General features: G+C 49.1%; 1 protein-coding gene across 1 annotated transcript in view; it reads right to left on the reverse strand.

Moving 5' to 3' along the window:
* Nucleotides 1-1,099: 1,099 nt before the first annotated feature.
* RASGRF1 (Ras protein specific guanine nucleotide releasing factor 1) overlaps nt 1,100-20,727 on the reverse strand; it is a 59,353-nt gene continuing 39,725 nt past the window's right edge. Inside the window, exons 12-27 of the mRNA XM_083713071.1 lie at nt 20,015-20,151; nt 18,723-18,805; nt 17,485-17,733; nt 16,677-17,050; nt 16,280-16,405; nt 15,723-15,893; nt 13,923-14,029; nt 13,416-13,528; nt 12,448-12,508; nt 10,797-10,900; nt 10,363-10,447; nt 7,144-7,341; nt 5,709-5,788; nt 3,766-3,883; nt 3,455-3,523; nt 1,100-2,623 (exon numbers count right to left, since the gene is read on the reverse strand). Of these exons, the coding sequence (XP_083569197.1) occupies nt 2,531-2,623; nt 3,455-3,523; nt 3,766-3,883; nt 5,709-5,788; nt 7,144-7,341; nt 10,363-10,447; nt 10,797-10,900; nt 12,448-12,508; nt 13,416-13,528; nt 13,923-14,029; nt 15,723-15,893; nt 16,280-16,405; nt 16,677-17,050; nt 17,485-17,733; nt 18,723-18,805; nt 20,015-20,151 (2,168 nt within the window). The 3' untranslated portion in view covers nt 1,100-2,530. The remainder of the gene's footprint in view (nt 2,624-3,454; nt 3,524-3,765; nt 3,884-5,708; nt 5,789-7,143; nt 7,342-10,362; nt 10,448-10,796; nt 10,901-12,447; nt 12,509-13,415; nt 13,529-13,922; nt 14,030-15,722; nt 15,894-16,279; nt 16,406-16,676; nt 17,051-17,484; nt 17,734-18,722; nt 18,806-20,014; nt 20,152-20,727) is intronic.

Below are 20,727 nucleotides of genomic sequence, written 5' to 3' on the forward strand. Positions count from 1 at the left end.
GCCCTGGGCTCCTTCAGGAGGAAGGGCAGGATATAAATGGAGTACAATGAGCAATAAAATAAACAATGCCTCATGCTTATCTGGATGGAAGATAGAGAGGGATGTGCAACTGTGTGCAGAAAGTGATCTAGTGAAGGAAGGAAGTATTTCCATTAATTGCACCACCCACCTTTGCCTCTGGCCCCGCCCACATCTGGGATGAGAGCCTTGGAAGGTTACCCATAAGGCAGTGGTATTCAGCCAGGGTGCTGTGGCACCCTGAGGTGCCTTGAAGGATGGTCAGGGGTGCCGCAGGCAACACCGGCCTCTGTCCCTCTTTCTTTCCTTCCCTCCCGCCTCTAATCCCCTCTCATGTCTCTGCCTTCCAAAGGCTTACACAGCGGTTTGTTGCAGCAGACCTGGCTACAAGCTCTGCGGGTGAATTGTGCCTCTGGGGCTGGCCAAGGGGTGCTGGTTGCCAGGAGCTGAGGCGGCCTTGGAGTAAGCAAGCAGATGGGCAGGGCAGTCTAGTCAGCCAGTCCGCCAGCCCTTGCTGTTGGGAATGGGCTGACAAGTCCCAGGCCCCTGTGGGGCAGTATGGAGAGGCATGTTTCTTTGGGGCAGGGAGGGGCAGCTCAGAGACCAGGGGCAGAAGCAGCGTCTGCCCAGAGGACTTTCAAGGAGAGGGGAGAAGAGAGGAGGTTGAGGGAACACTCCATAAGGGAGGATGTTGAAGAAAGGATGAGAAGCTGTCAGCTCTGCTAGCAAGGGGTGACATAACTGGGCTCCTGAGCCCCACAGGGCTGCCGCAGAAAGAAGAGAGTTGGCCAAGGGAGCCATGGACTCAAAAAGGTTGAAAACCTCTGCCATAAGGAAATATGGCCCCAGCTTTGCTGCATGGCTGGTAACTGGTGATTGATGGGTTACGACAGTTACTGCTCCCTGTCTTCCCATAGAGTTCCTGCAGACCGTCCTCCTCTCAGGTGACCTTCTGCTTAGCCATATTTTGGGGGTCTTAACCAGGCTTTTCTGATGAACTAGGCAAGCTCCCCTGCTTAAACTTGCCCATCCCAAACAGCTCCCTCTGATGGGTCCAAAATACACCTTTGCAAAGCCACTGTTCACCCTGAGATAGAATAGATTTATTAGCAAGAGGTAATCAGGAAACATATATTTTTACAAAAATGGAAATTTTTTCCTTTTCCCAAACAAACAAGCTGTAAGTCGAAATATTTTAGGTCTTGAAAGAGAATTCTCATACCAATAGGTATTGCTTACAGCAAAAGGTTTTGTTTTGTTTTTTCTTCTTCTGGTTTTTCCGTTACTGTGGAGCATGCCTGCCACTCAAAAATTCACCTGGGCTTATATCCTGTACAATGTAAAAAATACGTGATAATATTCACAGAATAAGCAGTACATTACTGTAGTCCTGCTAGCAAGTGGTTAGACAGGATTACAGTATATGTAATAAAAACACTTGGCCATTCCCCTCCCCCCTCCCCTCCCCTCTCTAATTCTACATTATGTTACTAAGAAGAGTCACTAAAGTCTACGGACGGAGGAGCGAAATTCACACAGAGCCTCTCAGGAGGGCGATGAAGCAGGAAGGTTCAAAGATATGGTTGGTCTCTGTCTGTCTTCCTCTTGTGGCTGGCCCAAGCCACCTGGGTGCCTGAGGCAGGAAACCCAAATGGTGGTTGTCTCCTCCCTGCCCTGCTTCCCTACCCATTTATGTGGGGACAGACAGCACCCCCACAAAAGGGAGTCCTCTTGCACCAAGAGTACCTGTTCCCCAGGGGAGACCTGTCTGCCTGTCTCCTTCCTACTCTGTCACCCAAACCCTACTGCTCCACCTTGGCCTCATTGAAGAGAGCCACCATCTTTACCTATCAAGCCTGCTTTGCCCAGTTGACCACCAGCGGGTCGGATTCTCCTTCAAGCCTCTCTTATCTCCTTGGCAACAGGAGGTCAGAGTCCCCTTGGCGCTCTCTGCTCCTGCCGCTGCTCAGTGAAATGCGTCCTCAAGGATTTGCTTTCCCTTATTACATGACTTGTATTGGGGGACTTAGCGGTTGCCGTCCGAAATGACTCGGAGTGAGTGTGTGTGTTCCGTAGCCCCCCTCCCGGCAAAATGGAAGGCCGTGCCCAGATTGCAGAGGCCTGGAAAGCAGGCAGCTGTTCCTCAGGTAAGGAGGGGCTCCCTTGTGCAATGCCCCACATGCCCCCATGGGTGGCTTTCCCGGCTGCCACCCCCTCCGTCCCTCCCCCCGCCCCCAGTGCACGCACGCAAAGAATCAACAACAAAGAGAACATAGCTGAATAGGAACCAGGACTGCAGTCAACAAAGTGGTCTATGCCAGACTCCCCAGGACAAACGGTGGCTAGTCAGATTCTAAAGACAAGGAGAGGGGTGGTGGTGGTGGTGGGGTCTTGGAGAAGCACATACGAGGAAGTCAACTGAGGGTTCCCAAAAGAAACAAACAGCTGCTATGTACAATATGGTACATGGTGTACAGGGAAGGGCCCCCAGGGGGCTGCTGCCACTCTGGGCTCAGGTGGGCAGCTTTGGCTCTATCTGGAGCGAGGCCTCGTAAAGACCCTCCTCGTCCATCACAAAGGACTGGTCCAGGAGGTACTGGGTGACCTGGAAGAGAAAGAAAACAGAGAGAGGGTGAAGGAAAGGGAGGCAGCGAGGGGTCAATGCTGCTCCCTCTGGACCCAAGGGGAGAGAGCCCAGTGCTGTGAGCCTGTTGTCAGATGGCTGGGAACAGATCTGTTGGTCTTGGGATACCGTGCAACAAACTAACCATAGGGTTTCTTAATGGCCTCAGAAGAAGCACCTGCTGGATCAGGACCGTCTAACCCAGCATCCTGTTCTCACAGTGGCCAACCAGATGGTTGCGGGAATCCCACAAGCAGGATTTGAGTGCAATAGCGTCTCTCCTCCCCTGCAGTTTCCAGCAACTGCTATTCAGAAGCAGACTACCTCTGCTTATAGTTTCTCTCCCTTTATGGGAGCTAGTTTTGTAGGAAGTATCAGAAACATTGTTTCCTCCAGCTGTGGAGGCAGAACATAGCATTCATCTTGGCTAGTAGCCATTGATAGCCCTCTCCTCCATGAAGTTATAAGTACCTTCCTCAGCAACGGTTACCTAGGAACAATTATTCAGGAATATATCCTGTTCTCGCAGGGGCCACTCATATATAGGAAGCCAGCAAGGTGGATCTCAAGCTACAGCCATTGTTTTTATCCAAACAGTCTTCCCCAACCTAGTGCCCTCCAGATGTTTTGAACCACAGCTCCCATCAACTGCAGCCACCATGTCCATGCTAGAGGAAGATGTCCTCCAAAACATTTGGAGGATTCTAGGGTGGAGAAGGCTGCTTTCAAACGAGCTCTCTGACACCCTCACCTCTGGGCAGTGGGTGCAAGGGACAAGCCTGACCCCCCCGAAAGGGTCTGCGGTGAAGTTACCTTTGCCTGATGCTCAATTTTGTAGGCTGTCTGCTGGAACTGCCTGATCTCTCGGATGATATGGGAGATCTGTGCAGAAAGAAAACAAATTGGTGCTTATGTTTGTGCTCCCGGGAATAAAAGTTGTTGGGGAAACACTCAAAGCTCATGAAATAAAAGAGCCTGATGCTGGTGGGTGGCGTAATCAGGTGGTTCACATCTTCACGGACTATCCTTTCGTCAGGCTATTCTTGACATCTGATCAGACTTATGAAACCACCTTATGATTTGCCCTTTCTCCCTGCCAAAAAGCACTGTGCCAGGAAACTTACCATCCTCATTTTGGAAAAATTCACAAGGCCGTCTTCAGTGTAATTGGGGGTGCCCTCCTCAATGAAGGCCAGGTCTGTCAGGTACATCCCTAGATATGGGACGCAGGGTGGATCGCAGCTGGAAGGGAGAAAAGAAGTCCCACTTATGTGATGGGCACCCTCAGACAGGATCCAATCTCTCTTTTTCCTGAGTTTCCTCTTTGGCCACAGTTCATACAGGCACTTTCCTCACTCCATGTCAGCTTAGATGGGTTCATAAACCGTCACCACAGATTACTCCCTGCAGGGAGAGCTTTTGTGTCACCCTCACATCAAGTCTGGTACTTAAGAACATAAGGAGGGTCTGATGGATCAGGTCAATGACCCATCTAGTCCAGCATCCTGTTCTCACAGAAGCCAACTGGATGCCTGTGGGAAACTGGCAAGCAAGATTCGGACACAAGAGTCCTCCCCTCTCCTGCGGCTTACAGCAACTGGTATTCAGAAGCATTGCTGCCTCTAGACGTGGAGGCAGAGCCAGTGGCCATCAATAGCCCTCTCCTCCTCCATGACTTTGTCCAATCCTCTTTTTAAGCCATCCAGGTTGAAAGGCACCACTGCCACCTGAGTGAACTCCTTAGCCTAATTATGCAATGTGGGAAGAAGGGATTCCTATTATCTGTCTTGAATCATCCAACATTCCCCTTCATTGGATGCCCGCCAGTTCTAGTCTTACAAAAGAGGGACAAAAACTTTCCCTGTTTCCATGCCATACTTTCCAGTGTAGTCCTTCACATCAAGTATGAATAAGTCTCCAGCTTCGCAGACCCCTCTCCCTTGTGCAAATAGGAATGTCTTGGAACTCTGGAACCTCTGAGATTCTCTGCATTCAGTGCAGAGGCCAAAGCATTCCTCTCTGCCCTCTGAAGGGCCTCTTCCCTTTCACAGTCTCTCACGCCTGGTTAATTAGCTGGTTTCCCTTCCCCTTGCTCACGAGGGGCGTGCAAAGTCCCAGGGGCTGGAGGCCCAGCTGTGCAGCATGCCACCCACCATCTCCACCAGAGCAACTCCTCACTCATGGAGTGTGCTATGGGAGTTCTTCCCTTCAGCTCCACATTTCCAGACCTGGGCCTTTGGAGACCCGACCCTTGATACCTTCAGCCTCCTTGGAAGGAGGGCTTCTGGGTGGCTCTTCCTCCTCGGCTGAGGCTTTGAGCAGCAAATGACAGTGCTGTGCAGTGGTTAGTGTCAAACTAAGACCTGGGAGAAACCAAGGCTCACATCCCTACCTTCCAGGGCTGTTGTGAGGACTAAGACCTGGGTGATCAGGGTTCAAATCCCCACTCAACCATGAAGCTCACTTGGGTGACCTTGGGAGCCAGCCACTCTCCCTCTCAGCCTAGCCTACCTTGCAGGGTTGTCTAGGGGGTTAAACGAGGAAGGGGAGGACCAGGTGAGCCACCTGGAGCTCCTTGGAGGAAAAATGTGGAATATAATAATAATAATAATAATAATAATAATAATAATAATAATAATAATAATTTATTATTTATACCCCGCCCATCTGGCTGGGCTTCCCCAGCCACTCTGGGCTGCTTCCCAAAAAATATATTAAAATACTGTAATACATCAAACATTAAAAGCTTCCCTAAACAGGGCTGCCTTCAGATGTCTTTTAAAAGTCTGGTAGTTGTTGTTCTCTTTGACATCTGGTCTAAATAAATAAATAAATAAATAAATAAATAAATAAATAAAGAGAGCTGATCTTTCTCAGGTCCTGGCAATATCAGCCAAATACCTAGCAGGAAGGAGCACTTACTGGAGGTGCTCACAGGTGTGCCATGCTTTGTCATTCTGTGTGCGCATGCACATACCTCAGACGCCACGCAAGGTCTCACATTCTGCAAACAAAGGCATGATGGGCACCACCCCCAGGCAGACGAGCTCTGCTGCCAGTCACTTACTTTTTCAGGGCCTCCCTCAGATTCTTGAAGCGGCCTTCCGAAGACACCAGGCGCTGCAGCTTGTCAATCAAAGCTTTCGTCTGAAAAGAAAGACATAAGGCACAAAGTGCAGACTCTGGTTAAGGAAGAAAGAAGAATCCAGGCTGGGGTGGGGGGTGGGGGGGCGCCTTTTTGGGGAATGATACCAAGGATCTGCTTCTGAGCTACTGAAAATCAAATGGGCGCTTTGGTCAACATGGTGAAGAGGCAGGCCCAGCGAATTCAAAAAGTAGTCTGGAATCAAAAACAGGAAGTGGGGCAAATTATCAGTTGGCCAGGGAAGCTTCGGTCAATTAATTGTACCAAATAATCCCATCTTGCAACCCTAGAATCATAGAATTGTAAGAGTTGGAAGGGGCTCCAAGGGTCATCTAGTCCAACCCCCTGCAATGCTGGAATCACAGCTAAGTTGCCTAATAGAGACAACTGGGCTGAAGGCAACACAGAAGTTCAAAAACGGAGTGGAGGTCACTTGTGAAATTGCCTTCAGACCACAGAGGTTCCAGCTTAACATATTCTTTATGTGAATCCTCTGCAGAAACTGAAGCTGAGCAAGAAATCTGCTCCATCTGGTTTGGCTGCACTTTTGTGTTGTGAGGAACCATCTGAGCGTATGATAAGTATCTGCGGGAAGAATGCCAGGTCTCAGTTCCACAGCAAAGAAGGAAACTGAGCCTCCTAAGTGGTCTGGCAGGGGAGTTCTGGATGAAAGGAGGAAGCAAGAGATGTAGAGAACAGGCCAAGCAAATCTCTCTGCTGTGGCTGGGGGAGAAGGAGGGGGGTGGCTACATAGTAAAAAAATCTCAGCACTCCACAGCTAGCATGCGCCTCTGCACATAGACTGGCATGCAGCAGAAGTCAAAGATCAAACAAAGCCAGTCATTGTGCTGGGCTGGGTGTTTCGGTGCCCAGTTCTCATGATTCTGAAGGAATCTGCATTCTCAGAAGCTACCAAGTCAGACCAATCTAGCTTTACACTGACTGGCAGCCATGGCCTTTCAAAGTTCTTGTTTTGCGGGGGGGGGGGGGGCTCCCGTCCCTACCTGGGCATGCCACCAGGAACTGAATATTTGACCCTCTCCATGCAAAGCAGATGCTCAGCCACAACCCTTTCCCCTGAATGATTTCATAGATATTGTAAACTGTGTTTGTTATTGCACTGATTTTACTGATTTTATGCTGAGCATATGCATTTAAATTAAAAAATACCCCACAATTATTTACTTATATTATTATTTACTACTGCTACAACTCTCGAACATTTCAGGGATTCTTTAGCTGCAGTTCCTGCATTGCAGGGTCTAGATGACCCCTGGGAGTCCCTTCCAACTATACAATTCTACAAGTCCAAAGTGACCCCAGAGCCTTGCCTCATGCTCCCTGCTGGCGTACCCACCTGCTTGGACACCTTCATCCATGTCTTCTTCAAGCGGAAGATGGCACTGCGGTTGAAGGCCGAGGTGATCTCAAGGACCGCGTTGTAGTTGTGCAAGCAGCGGCAGATGTCGGCCACGGCCACCCACTTTTCGATGGCGCTCACCCTGGCGGTGATGTCCTCGTTGTGGAGGATCTCGGAGGCGATCAGGTTGCTGATCTGCAGAAGGGAGAGGAGCCGCACAGCCCGGCGGTCATCAGGACCGCCTGTGTGCCATTGAAAAGGATCACAGAGCCCTAAGCTCAAGCACAAAAAGATGAGGACAGGAAACCAAATGTACTTTTATCTCAGGGGCACATGCATGGACTTGACAGGGCTCTGAGTTCACAGAACTTGTCCGCAAGGCTGGCTCCTAAAGCCTGAGGTCGCCAAGGTTTCGCTACATATTTTTGCTGCCTCCTACTGGACATCTTGGGACACGGGTGGTGCTGTGGGTTAAACCACAGAGCCTAGGACTTGCCGATCAGAAGGTCGGCGGTACGAATCCCTGCAGCGGGGTGAGCTCCCGTTGCTCTGTCCAAGTTTCTGCCAACCTAGCAATTTGAAAGCATGTCAAAGTGCAAGTAGATAAATAGGTATCGCTCCGGCGGGAAGGTAAACGGCGTTTCCGTGCACTGCTCTGGTTCGCCAGAAGCGGCTTAGTCATGCTGGCCACATGACCCGGAAGCTGTCTGCGAACAAACGCCGGCTCCCTCAGCCTATAGAGCGAGATGAGCACGCAACCCCAGAGTTACAACTGGACCTAATGGTCAGGAGTCCCTTTACCTTTACTGCACATCTATCTGTAACTAAGATGGGTAAAGAGTTTGAAATCCATATGTTTTCCATGTTCGTCTTTAAGGTGCCGCAGGAACCTTGGTTGCTGTTTTGCTTCAGCTGACTTACAAATTCATTATGGCATAAGGTTGTTGTTTTTTTCAGCAGGTGCATGAAGTCTTATCCAGAGTTGCAGGTCTATTGCTACCTAACTATCTACACACACTTACACAGGATTGTAAATAGGGAGGTCAGAAAGAAATGAGACACAGGAAAGTACAGATGGGGATAATGACGTTATGAACAGTGCCCAGATGAACAGACATCCTGGCACTGAAGGACCAGGTGTGCAGCCTGGGAGTCATTTTGGACTCACAGCTGTTCATGGAGGTGCAGGTCAGTTCTGCGTCCGGAGTAGCTGTCTACCGGCTCCATCTGGTACGCAGGCTTAGACCCTACCTGCCCACAGACTGTCTCACCAGAGTTGTACATGCTTTAGTTATCTTCCGCTTGGACTACTGCAATGCGCTTTAAGTGGGCTACCTGTGAAGGTGACCCGGAAACTACAACTAATGTAGAATGCGGCAGCTAGACTGGTGACTGGGAGTGGCTACCGAGACCATATAACACTGGTCCTGAAAGACCTACATTGACTCCCAGCATGTTTCCGAGCACAATTCAAAGTGTTGGTGCTGACCTTTAAGCCCTAAATGGCCTCGGCCCAGTATACCTGAAGGAACGTCTCCACCCCCATCGCTCAGCTCTGAGGGCCTTCTGGCAGTTTGCAAGAAGTGAGGTTACAGGAAACCAGGCAGAGGGCCTTCTTGGTAGTGGTGCCCACCCTGTGGAACGTCCTCCCATCAGATGTCAAGGAAATAAATAACTATCTGACTTTCAGAAGACATCTGAAGGCAGCCCTGTTTAGGAAAGTTTTTAATGTTAGATGTTTTACCGTGTTTTTAATATTCTGTTGGGAGCCACCCAAAGTAGCTGGAGAAACCCAGCCAGATGGACAGGGTATAAATAAATTACTACTACTACTACTACTACTACTACTACTACTACTACTACACACATCATGTTATAAAAACCTCTGTCCTGTTTCCATCCACAAAAAATAGCTTGGAACATAAGAAGAGAACAAAAGCCTACTGGATCAGGCCAATACCCTATCTATTTCAGCTTTCTGTTCTCACAGAGACCAACCAGATGCCTATGGGAAACCAGCAAGGAGGGCCAGAGCACAGGAGCACTCTCCCTTTCCAGCAATTGCCTCCAACTGTGGAGGCAGAGTTAGCATGGCTGGTTGGCATCAATAGCCCTTTCCTTGACAAATTTGCCTCACCCTCTTTTAAAGCCATCTAGGTTGGTGGCCATCAGCTCCTCCTGTGGGAGTGAGTTCCACAGTCTAACTATGTATTGCGTGAAGGAGGACTTTCTTTTATCTGCCCTGAACCTCTTGGTGAACTGTAATTCAGCATAAAAAGGGAGGTCAATAAGGGGGGGTGGAGCTTCAGTCTTCAGTAGGATAATAATACCTTTTATCAGGACAAAGGAGGAAAGTGTCACAAAGTGTGGCAAGCTTTGGGGTTCTCCCAAACAGTTTAAACATGGCAGCCTCAGTTCGAAGTGGTAAGGTCAGTTTCAGAGAATTCTGGGAGGTTGAAATGATCATGCTATCATTATGGCCATCTGTATTTCTGCATTAGATTTTCACCTGGCCTCAGTTTTAACAATCCCTGCCCTGCCCCCTGCATCTGCCTCTGCCCTTTCCAACCACATGTGCATTTCCGGCACGTCAGGAGAAAACTTTGACTGTAATCCACAAGTGCTAATGCTATTTAGAAGAGAGAGGGAGGGTGGTGGTTCTGGAGACTGGTTTGACCAGTTGGTCATCTGCTGAACAAACATCAAAGCTTTCCAGCCATTCCATGTCAAGCAGACCCTCTGAAATCCTGCCAAAGTCAAATTCTGCCTGAGTGCTTTCCTTCTGAAAAGGAGAGCAGGTCCAGATTCTCACAGGAGGAGAAGGAGGAGTTTGGACTTGATATCCCGCCTTTCACTCCCCTTCAGGAGTCTCAAAGCGGCTAACATTCTCCTTTCCCTTCCTCCCCCACAACAAACACTCTGTGAGGTGAGTGAGGCTGAGAGACTTCAGAGAAGTGTGACTAGCCCAAGGTCACCCAGCAGCTGCATGTGGAGGAGTGGAGACGCAAACCCGGTTCACCAGATTACCAGATTACGAGTCCACCACTCTTAACCACTATACCACAGAGGCAGATCTAGGAACAAGGACCTCCCCAGCCCGGCCACCCACTGACTGCAATGCTATGCGATACCGCTCCCTCTTCCCCAAATTGGGAGCAGTCCCTCTTGCATCTGGGCTCCTCCAAAGCTGTTCAGAGCCCTAGAGACCGAACTCACATCATTGAAGTGCTTGGTGTTCTTCATGATGTACGGAGTCCTCTCATTCTTCTCCAACTTCATCCAGCCTTGCCCAAAGAACTCTCTGAAAATGTAAAGTGGCAAGAATATAAAAATGCTAGAAGAGCCTGCTGGATCAGGCCAAACGGCCAAATCTAGTCCAGCATCCTGTTCTCACAGTGGCTACCCAGATGTCCCCATGGGAAACCAGCCAGCAGGATCTGAGCCTAGGATTGGGATCCTAACCTACCTCACAGGGATGTCGTGGGGATTAAAAGGGGGGCAGGGAAACATGTATGCCACCTTGAGCTCTTTGGAGAAACAGGCAAAGAAGAGAAATGAAATAATGAAATGAAATGAAATAAATAAATATTGCCTTCTCCATACATGCCAGAGATGGAAAGGAGGAAAACAGAAGCCTCTTTGTGACTCACTCATAAGGGATGGTTTTGAAGACCAGGTGATCCAGCAAAGTCATCTGCTCTGCGATTTCCAAAGCAGAGTGGTTTTCAAAGGGCTCCGCCTTGACTCCCGCAGCCTGGAGAGAAAGAAGACAGCCCCAGCATTTATTTAAGCCCCTCAATGGAAGCAAAGACAACACGTGCAGAATCTGCTGGTAGCAAGCAAAGACTCAGAGAGCTACTATGGGGAGGTCCCTTTTCCTCCCAGGCCTTGCTCAGCCTCTTCTTCAATGGGGTGAGCATCTATGCATATGTGCACGTGTGTGTGTGTGTGTGTGTGTGTGTGTGTGTGTTGTGAGCACCAGCTAGAGTCACAGAGGGCTCACCCTGAGGCCTGTTGACATTGGAGGCCAGGCGGGCGATACCTACAAATTGCCTTACCCTAAATATGCCCATTCCACTGCTTCGATTCACAGAACCGGCACTGTTACAGGTGCCACAGAGTGGCAGCATCTACATCTTGGAACAAGAGGCAGCATGACAGTAGTGCTGAGCTTGGACTGCAGAGGCCTGCTTCATGCTGAGGATCCTCTCTCCCCTGGATGTCAGTTCCTCCTTTGAAATCCTGGTAATGTCCGGATGTATGGCAGCCCTACCTTAGAAGTTTGTTGACGTGCAGGGGGGCGGGGAATGCCACTCTGCACTCCATGCAGCCTCAAGCCTGCACTCCAAGGGGCTCCTCAAATGCTTGGCACTCTGCACCAGTTTTGCCTCTTTGCACACACAAGAAGGGGAAGGGATCTAGCTCAGTGGTGGAGCATCTGCTTTCCCTTCACAGAATCACAGGTTCAAACCCTGGCTTCTCCAGGTAAAGGTGAGGATAGACTCCCTGCCTGGAGGGCTGCTGACAGTCAGTGTCAACAATATGGCCTAGATCAGTGGTGGCCAAACTTGGTCCTCCAGCTGTTTTGGGACTACAGCTCCCATCACCCCAAGCTAACAGGACCAGTGGTCAGGGATGATGGGAATTGTAGTCCCAAAACAGCTGAAGGGCCAAGTTTGGTCATCCCTGGCCTAGATGGATCAAGGTAAAGCAGGAACTTCCTGCGCAGATAAAAATGCCTCCTGCTACTCTGCTTTCTTGCAAAGTAATGTGACACCTGCTCTGTTCTGCTCTTCTCTTTGGAGGAATTTCCCAAAGTGGTTTTGTCTTCAGTGGGGCTCTGGACTAGAAAGCCCTCACTCCCTTTTCCTTTTTGCTGAGAAAAGTGCAGGATGTTCCCGGATAAGCCACTTGACTCCTGGGCAGGCAGCCCACTTGCCATCCAGGAGGGACATTCCTGTTCTCTGCTTCATTTCTAAAGTGGCTGTTGAATAATTTTGCCCCAAAACTTCCAGCATTGACTCACTGGTGCAAGCAGGCATATCCTTAAAATGGCCCCATTTTGCATGACGACCAGGGAGTTACACAAAAACCACCCAAAGACACTTAGAAAAAGCCCAGCAGGCTCTCGTAATTTATGTTGGGTTGTGAAATGCTCACTAGTGGGCGATGAAAGCATCTCTTTCCCACAAAACACAAAGGGATCAGAGGGAAATAAAGGCAGAAGGGAAATACAAAATAAGCACAGCTCTTTGTTGCGATCCAGTTGCGAGAGGACAGAAATTGTGGGAGGACAATTACCATTTGCAGGATCTCTTCCAGTGTGATCTGATTGTCTCCAGGGTCCTCCTGAGTCAAGGTCCTGAGGTGCAAGAGAAAAATGGCAGCATTGGAATATAAGAGCCCAAAGCACATGGGAGATTTTCATTGCTTCCCCGCTGAAGCCTATTTGCATCGAGGTGGAAAAGCCTAGGTAAAGCATCACTCCCTCTCTTTTAAAATAATAATGTACTGTCAACCCTTCAGCAGGTGGATTACAGCAATTTATGATCCAGAAACTAAAACAAATTGTAGTCACAGGGATGAGGTGGGTCCTGAAAATACACATCTCAAATGGCAAAGGCCAGCATCAAGAGGTGCATCTTCAGCATTCCCTGGAAGCTGTATAATGAAGGTTTCAGATGCACCTCTGTGGAAAGGGAATTGCGCAATTGAGGGGCTGCCACAGAGAAGGCCCTCCCCTGGGCTACTTCCTATGGGCCACCAGTTGCCACCACCTAGACCTACCTAAGCAGCTACCAGTGAAAAGAAGGGAGAGGGCCCTCTTGGTAGTTCATCCACCCAGTGGCGTAGTGTGGGTTGTCAGCACCCGGGGCAAGGCAAGTAATTTGTGCCCCCTAACCCGTGGATTTGTGCCCCCTAACCCGTGGATTTGCACCCCCTTACCCTAACCCCCAGATGTTGCGCCCGGTGCGGCTGGCCCCCCCTGCACCCCCCACGCTACGCCACTGCATCCACCAACTTCTGAGGAACTACCATGAAGAACCCTCTAGCTGCTTTAGTTTAAGTGGTGGCAACTGCCGACTCACAGGCCCAGCCCAGCCCATTGTCTTAATGCTTAACTGTACCCTGGGCTATAAGCACCCTCAGTCTTACCCACACCACACTGAGTGTGGGAGTGGATAAGAGTCGGGTGGCCAGGGATTCGGCCCTGCTCTTGGCCCAGCTCATTTGCCAGCCAACCACAGATCTGCAGGAGGGTAACTTGCCTGATGATATTGGCTGCCGCCTTCCTCTCTTGTGTCAGCAGTTCTGGGTCATGGATGACTTCCTCCAGAAAGCTGATCACTTTGCACTTCAGTTCATCGTTTGTTTCAAAATCCTGCAAAAAAGAAAAATAGAAATGTTTGGGTGTTAATCGACTAAGCTACATTCAAAGTATACCTATTGAAATTAATGGGCCTAACTTAGTCCTGTTCACTCATTTCAATGAATCTACTCTAAGAATTACCGGTAGTTTAAAAAACCAGCCTCTATATCAATTCTGCATTTTCACAAGTCAGAGCAGCAGCTCCCAAAGTAGGTGGCATTGCCCCCTGGAGGACGGTGGGGTTATCTATGGGGAACACCAAAAGGCAAGGGGGTAGCAGGAGGTGTGAATGATTATCAGACTTTGAGAAGCTGGAATCACTGGACCAAGTTCATCCATCTCGTTGAATTAATTAAACTGCTACCAGTGCAACTTTCTGCCTCCACTTGTTCTGGGAGCAGCATACCTGGGAGTGCTTGGAGACCCAGTGTCTCAGGACATTGAGGACCCGGTTGGTCGCTGCCCTCCTGATCACAAACTCCTTGTCGCCATTCCTTTGGTCAGGGGGGAAGCCTGGAAGGAGCACAGAGGAGGCCAAGTCAGCTTCAGAGCAGGGGAGGGGAAGAGGCCATGCAGGGATGCCTGGGAGAATAAGCTCCAACTTAGCTGGGAGGTCAGGAGGGTTGCCCAGACCCTGCCTTCTAAGACCCAGCAAGTTCTCCCAGATGTTGAGATTTAGCAGGCAACCTCTGTGCCAACTTTTAAATGCCAGCTGAAAACTTTTCTGTTCCATCCAGTTTAAGACTACATCCTCCCACAATGGTTAATTGATGTCTGCTTTTACTTTTTTATACAGTGGTACCTCGGGTTACAGATGCTTCAGGTTACAGACTCCGCTAACCCAGAAATAGTACCTTAGATTAAGAACTTTGCTTCAGGATGAGAACAGAAATCATGTTCCGGCGGTGCGGCGGCAGTGGGAGGCCCCATTAGCTAAAGTGGTGCTTCAGGTTAAGAACAGATTCAGGTTAAGAACAGACCTCAGGAACGAATTAAGTACTTAACCCGAGGTACCACTGTATATGGTTTTTATTGTATGGTTTTATGTTTTTATTGCTGAAACAGCATATACCGTATTTTTCCATCTATAGGACACCCCCTTGTATAAGTCGTCCCCCCCCCCCCATTTTGAGGGACTCAATTTTAGGAAAATGAGGGGAGATGGCCCAAAGTTGTTAAGCCTCTCTCCCCCCCCCAGCAGCTGTGGGCAGGAAACACTCCCTAGATCGTTTCCCACATGCAGCAGCATTGGGGGAAGTTGCGCTCCCAGGAGCACAACCTCCTGTGATGCTGCCATGCGGAAAATGATCCAGGGATCACCCGCCGCACACAGCTGCATTGGGGGAAGTTGCGCTCCCACCAACAAGCTGGCTGGTGGCGCACAGCTTCTCCACACATCCCCATGCCACTGTCCATGTATTGGGTGACCCCAGTTTTTTGATGTGATTTTTGAGTCAAAAAACCTTGTCCAATACACGGGAAAATACAGTATATGTATAGCTTGGGGGCACGGGGTGGGGAATAGGCTGTATGTCAAGGCCTGTCTAAGTCCTGGAATAGCCAGTCGAGCTTCCTGGTGATGAAATGAGCCATTAAGGAAACAAAGGGAATGGTTCTGTGCTAGATAGAAAAAGGGTGGACTCTACTCCCTCAACTGGCTGCCAGTTAGAAAGGCAAAAGGCCAGAGTTGAGAGCTGAGTTATGTGAGCTAGAAGCTGGAGGAAGCGGGCAGGTTGCAAAGGCAGAGAGAAAGAGCCATGCCTGACTTCTGTGGGAATCCATGGCTGTAGCTATAGGAAAAGCAAGACTGTCTTGGGGTATTAATGTTGTGAACCCATCCATCACAGGCTCAGGTTGTATATATGTGTAAATAAACCATATATCATAAAGACACCACAATTTCCGCTGTACTTCATTCCAAAGCAAACACAAATTCTGGGTAAGCGCCTAGAACCTCACTCTGCTTAGAGACTGGTGTGTTGTGAAAAACACACACAAGCATGATAATAGTGATATACAAATATTAAATAAATAAATCCCTCAGCAGCACAATGCAAGTGTTTATGCCCTACGTTTCAGGATACAAACCCTGCAAAGGGAGTATGCAAAGCAATGAGGCTTTTGCAAAGTGTCCCCATGGCCTCTTCTTTCTGCAGAGAAAATGGGGTGGGGCCCCCAAGAAGGGGAGGAATCCCCATCCTCTCACCTGCACTGGCAAGGGACATCCTCCTGTACTTCTCTTTGGTTGGCGTGCCCTCGTTGGCGCCTGCGGTTGCGATGGCAAAGGCTGAAGCAGCCGAGAGGGCACTGCGAGTGTTGTCTAGCTCCCGGCAGGATGTCATCACAACCCCATTGTTGTAGGAGAACAAAGGGAATTCTGCATCAGGAAGGGGGAGAGAAAATTCGCAGTGAGCTTTCCTCTGGCATGAAACACTCCCCAAGGGCTCCTTCCCCACTTGCTGGCTGTTAAAGGAGACTCAGAGAGGGCCAGATCCTTCCCCAGGAACTGCACTGGCAAACACTCATCGACAAGAGTCAACAGCCTCTCTCAAGTGGTCTGTGCAATGGTGTTCAGAAAGGCGTGGCTGAGAGCTGATGTTCATCACCATATTATACAACAGGAAGTCCTCCTTCATACAACACATAGGTAAACTGTGGAACTCACTTCCGCAGGAGACAGTGAAGGCCACCCACTTGGATGGTTTTGGATGAAGACCGGACAAATTCATGGAGGAGAGGGCTCTCAGTGGCTGCTAGCATTACCTGAGGAGTTTTTGCCTTTGACCAGTTTTGGGGTCGTGGGCGATTTGGTTGGCGAGGTCTCCGTTTCTGCCTCATCACTCTGGTTGGGATCCATGTCAGACTCTTCTCGGACAGACGTCTCTGGGCCTGGTTGGAGCAAGCAGAGGCATTACTTAAGGATTTCACTCAAAAGACCTTTCTGATGGCAAGAGCCGCTCGACAGTGGAATGGACTGCATTGGAAGGTGGTGGAGCCTCTATGACTGGAAGGTTGGATGGCCACCTGCCAGGGATTCTTTAGCTGTGATACCTGCATTGCAGGGGGTTGGACTAGATGATCCTACAGTTCTACAATTTTATTACCCCCTTCCTGACCCTGCTCTACACAGGAACATCCCCTTCCTCCAGAAATCACTTACTTTGCTTGTTCAGAAGGGTCTCCTCTGGCTTCTCTGTGCCCGCCTCCCCCTCATCGGAGATCTTGTTGGAGTAGTTGCTGGCAGAGACGTAGAGCTTGTTGATGTCCAGAGTGGTCTTGCTGAAAGGCGACATGGAGGAGTACATGCTGGCGTAGCCATTGGAGGAGCAGCTTAAGGCAGCCAGGTCCAGGGCCTTCCCACCTGTGATGATGGGGATGTTCAAGGACAGCTTCCTCCTTCGGCTTGGGGAAGAGGACTTGGTGATGGAGAGGGGTGGTGGGGAGGAGAACTTCCGGTTGGCTCGCGGAGATTTGGGCGGCTCCCCATACAGGAGCTTGGTGTTCTGGCTGCTGGCAAATAGGAGCTCCAGAGACCTGGTGGGCAACAAAACCAGAAGAGACCTCATTGACTCTCTACACCTTCTATCACTTTCACTTTCCTTTGTCTGTCCCATCCCCAAGCGGTACGGAGGCTGGAACTTCTAATTGCTGGGAAATCTATCTAGTTGCCCATCTAGCCTAGCATCCTGTTCTCACAGTGGACCAACAGATGTCTGTGGGAAACCTGCAAGCAGGATTTGAGCACAAGAGCCCTCTCCTCTCCAGTGGTTTCCAGCAACTGGTCTTCAGAAGTGTTGGTGCCTTCTACTGTGGAGGCAGAGCATAGCCATCGTGGCTAATAGTCATCAATAGCCTTCTCCATGCATGGCATTTTTGCCTCACCTCCCCAAGCCCATATTGCATTTCTCAGGAGAAAGTATCCTCCTCCAACAGGGGGGAAGAGGAGGTGACACCCCTGGAAGACTCACCTTGCAGGAATTGCACTGATGGGCTTCTTGTAGATAGTGATCAGCTTGTCCAAGACAATCATAGCTGTGGTGAAGACCCGGTAAGAGTGCAGGAAGGTGTTGAGGAAGTCGATGCTGAGGAACCTCAAGTCTGTCAGTCTCTCCAGGAGCCGCTCCACACTGGCATAGCGGATCTGGAGGACTTTGCAGGAGTTCATTGTTTTGCTGAATCGGATGTCTACATCGTCACAATACAAGCTGGTGTCAGACCTGGAAAGTACAAAAATGCAGCATGGCAAACCATCATTTCCTTCTGGCCACAGAACATAGGGGAACCTATGTTCACTGACAAACAGGGTAAGCTGGTTCAGTTGTGCATTCATCATTTTATTTGTTTGCCGCTGTTCCACAACAAGGATCTTGCTCACAGCCGCTTTAAACAAAGGAAGCAAGAATACACCTCAACCCGCCCCATAGTTAGTACCTATGAACACATGTGGTGGGACTGCTCAAAGGTGGCTGAGTTTAGGGATGAGGTGTTTGCTGAGATCTCTTTGATAACTAAATAAACTGTTACTCCATCTTTCCACCTGGTGCTTTTGAACTTGTCTATGGAAACAGTACGGGGTTTGAAAAACAAATAACTTATTTCTCATCTCAGCCCAGAGTTGTATTGCCAAATTCTAGAAGACCTTTAATCTTAATAATTTGGATTGCCGGAATCCTAGGGCCTGGCAAATTGCTTTTCTTGAAAACATATTGCATATCTAAAGGGAAAAGCTTTACTTTTTTAAAAAATAAAGTTGACCAGCCATTTACGCCTAATTTACTTATGCAAGCATCCCCAAACCTGGCCCTCCAGATGTTTTGGGCCTACAATTCCCATCATCCCTAGCTAACAGGACCAGTGGTCAGGGATGATGGGAATTGTAGTCTCAAAACATCTGGAGAGACGATCACTTATGTGATCGAAACCTTGGGTACACAGCTGAAAAATAAATAAGTATATGGAGAGCAGGGTAAAACAGCTTCAGAAAGAGCTTTTTAGGCTTTCTGCCTTGCTCACTGGGGTCTGGGAAGGTTGTGCAAGGGCCCTGGGATGCTCACACATCCCTTTCACAACAGAGGCAAGTCTTCCAGGACTGGATTGCTGGGACCCCAGCTCCTAATAGGGTGGAGAACAGAACTGCAAGCCGACAACGTCAAAAGCACTCCATGAAAACTACCTTCTTGTGCCTCCGTTCATCTCAGGCACTTACTTGATCATCTGGGGGACGGTGACTTTTGAGTTCTCCTCAAAGGCATTCATCATGAGGCCATTGCAGCGGATGTTGTCCACGCACTGAAATACACACATACAAGCGTGAGGTGGATGGAGAATGAAAGCTGCATTCCAAACTGTGGAAAAGAGCAAAGGGACTGCAATTCTGCAAGAGAGTTCTGCATTGGTGAATCTTTCTGAGGTGTCTGGATCATTCTCTCACCTTAAAAAAAATATTATTAGTTTATTTCTTGCATTTTTATCCAACCTTTTTCTCTGAGAAACTCAAGGTGGCACACATGGTTCTCCTCCTCCTCATTTAATCCCCACAACAGCCCTGTGAAGTAGGTTAGGCTGAGAGGCAGTGACTGACTGACAGTGATTTTCATGGCTGCATGGGGATTTGAACCCTGGTCTCCCAGGTCCTAGTCTGACACTCTAACCCAGGCTTCCTCAACCTCGGCCCTCCAGATGTTTTTGGCCTATAACTCCCATGATCCCTAGCTAGCAGGACCAGTGGTCAGGGATGATGGGAATTGTAGTCTCAAAACATCTGGAGGGCCAAGGTTGAGGAAGCCTGCTCTAACCAGTACACCATGCTGGCTCCATTCAAAACTCCACCCCCAATCCCAAACTATTCTTAGAATAACCTTTATTCCAGATGGTCTGAAGATTATAGTCACACTGAATGATGCATTTGATGATGATGATGATAGTATTATTAAATTTATTAACAGCCTTTCACTAGCAGGTCCTAGGGTGGATTACAACATCTAAAATTCAACATTAAAAGAGTTTTAAAAAATCACAGCCACAGGAATTTGGGTCCCCAAAACACATATCTCAGGTCAGGTGTCAAAAGGCCAGGGCAAAGAGGCGAGCCCCTAAAGAAATCTGTATAACAGAAGCCAGTGTGGTTTAGTGGTTAGGATGTTGGACCAGGACTTGGGAGACGCAAGTTCAAATCTCTTAGCTTCACTTGCCTCACAAGGTTGTTGTGGGAGTTAAATAAGTTGGAGAACCATGTACCTCACACCTTGAGGTGAAAGGTGGGACATAAATGCAGTAAATAAATAAGAATAAAGGTGCAAGATGCACCTGTGGAAGGGATTCCATTGCTTAGGGTCTGCCTCAGAGAAAGCCCTCTCCTGGGCTACACCCCACAACTTCTTTTGGATATTTTCCTTCCCATATAGAGTGGCCTGTGGGGTGGGGGTGTGCCTCACCCCCCAATCCTCTGGCACCTTGATTTGGGTAGCTCCTCCTCCCCCGGGCTTTACTCCACCTTACCTGGCTGATGTCACTGGTCCAGGCTGCCTTTTCCTGCCTGGATGAGGCCACAAGGATAACTGTGTAGGATGGGCTGTCTTTTGGCTCCACCACAATTTTGAAGTCAAGATGGTCTATATCTTGCCCGGATCCTTTTGCTTTGGAATCGAGAGCACAGAACAGTGAGATGATTTGTGAGGGTAAACTACAGATTGACGGTGGGTGAGCGTAACTTTGGGGGTGCAAACCATAACTGCGCTGGGGCCCGCCTTGGTGCAACGCCAAGAGGGTGGCACAGTGACTGCTGCGTTTGTGAGCAGCATCAGGATCAAACCCTCCTCAGCCGTTTGTGGGAGAGGAGCCGCCATCTCTGCAGCATTTGCATAGCTCAGTCTTCTCTGGCAACTTCAGGCTCAGTCTTTGCTCAGGGACCATCTGTGATCCCCCCCCCCCCACTGGAATTTAGTCATTCTTCAAAATATAACTTCACAGATACAATTTTTAACCACTTCATAGGCCAGCTTCAATTAAACTGTGGGGTGGGGAAAGCAGAGCATCTACTTTGCATGGAAAAAGGCGCAGGTTCTTTCTTTTTAAAAATTCTTTTATTTCATTTAAATCTTCACAGAACTCTAGCCCAATGGTTGCCATCAATTTGATTTAAATTAATTTTATAATGAAATGATTTTAGAATGTTGTATTATTTTATTGTTGTTGGCCGCCCTGAGCCTGAC

Source organism: Podarcis gaigeae (assembly GCF_964106915.1).
Source record: "Podarcis gaigeae genome assembly, chromosome: 14".
Taxonomy (NCBI): domain Eukaryota; kingdom Metazoa; phylum Chordata; class Lepidosauria; order Squamata; family Lacertidae; genus Podarcis; species Podarcis gaigeae.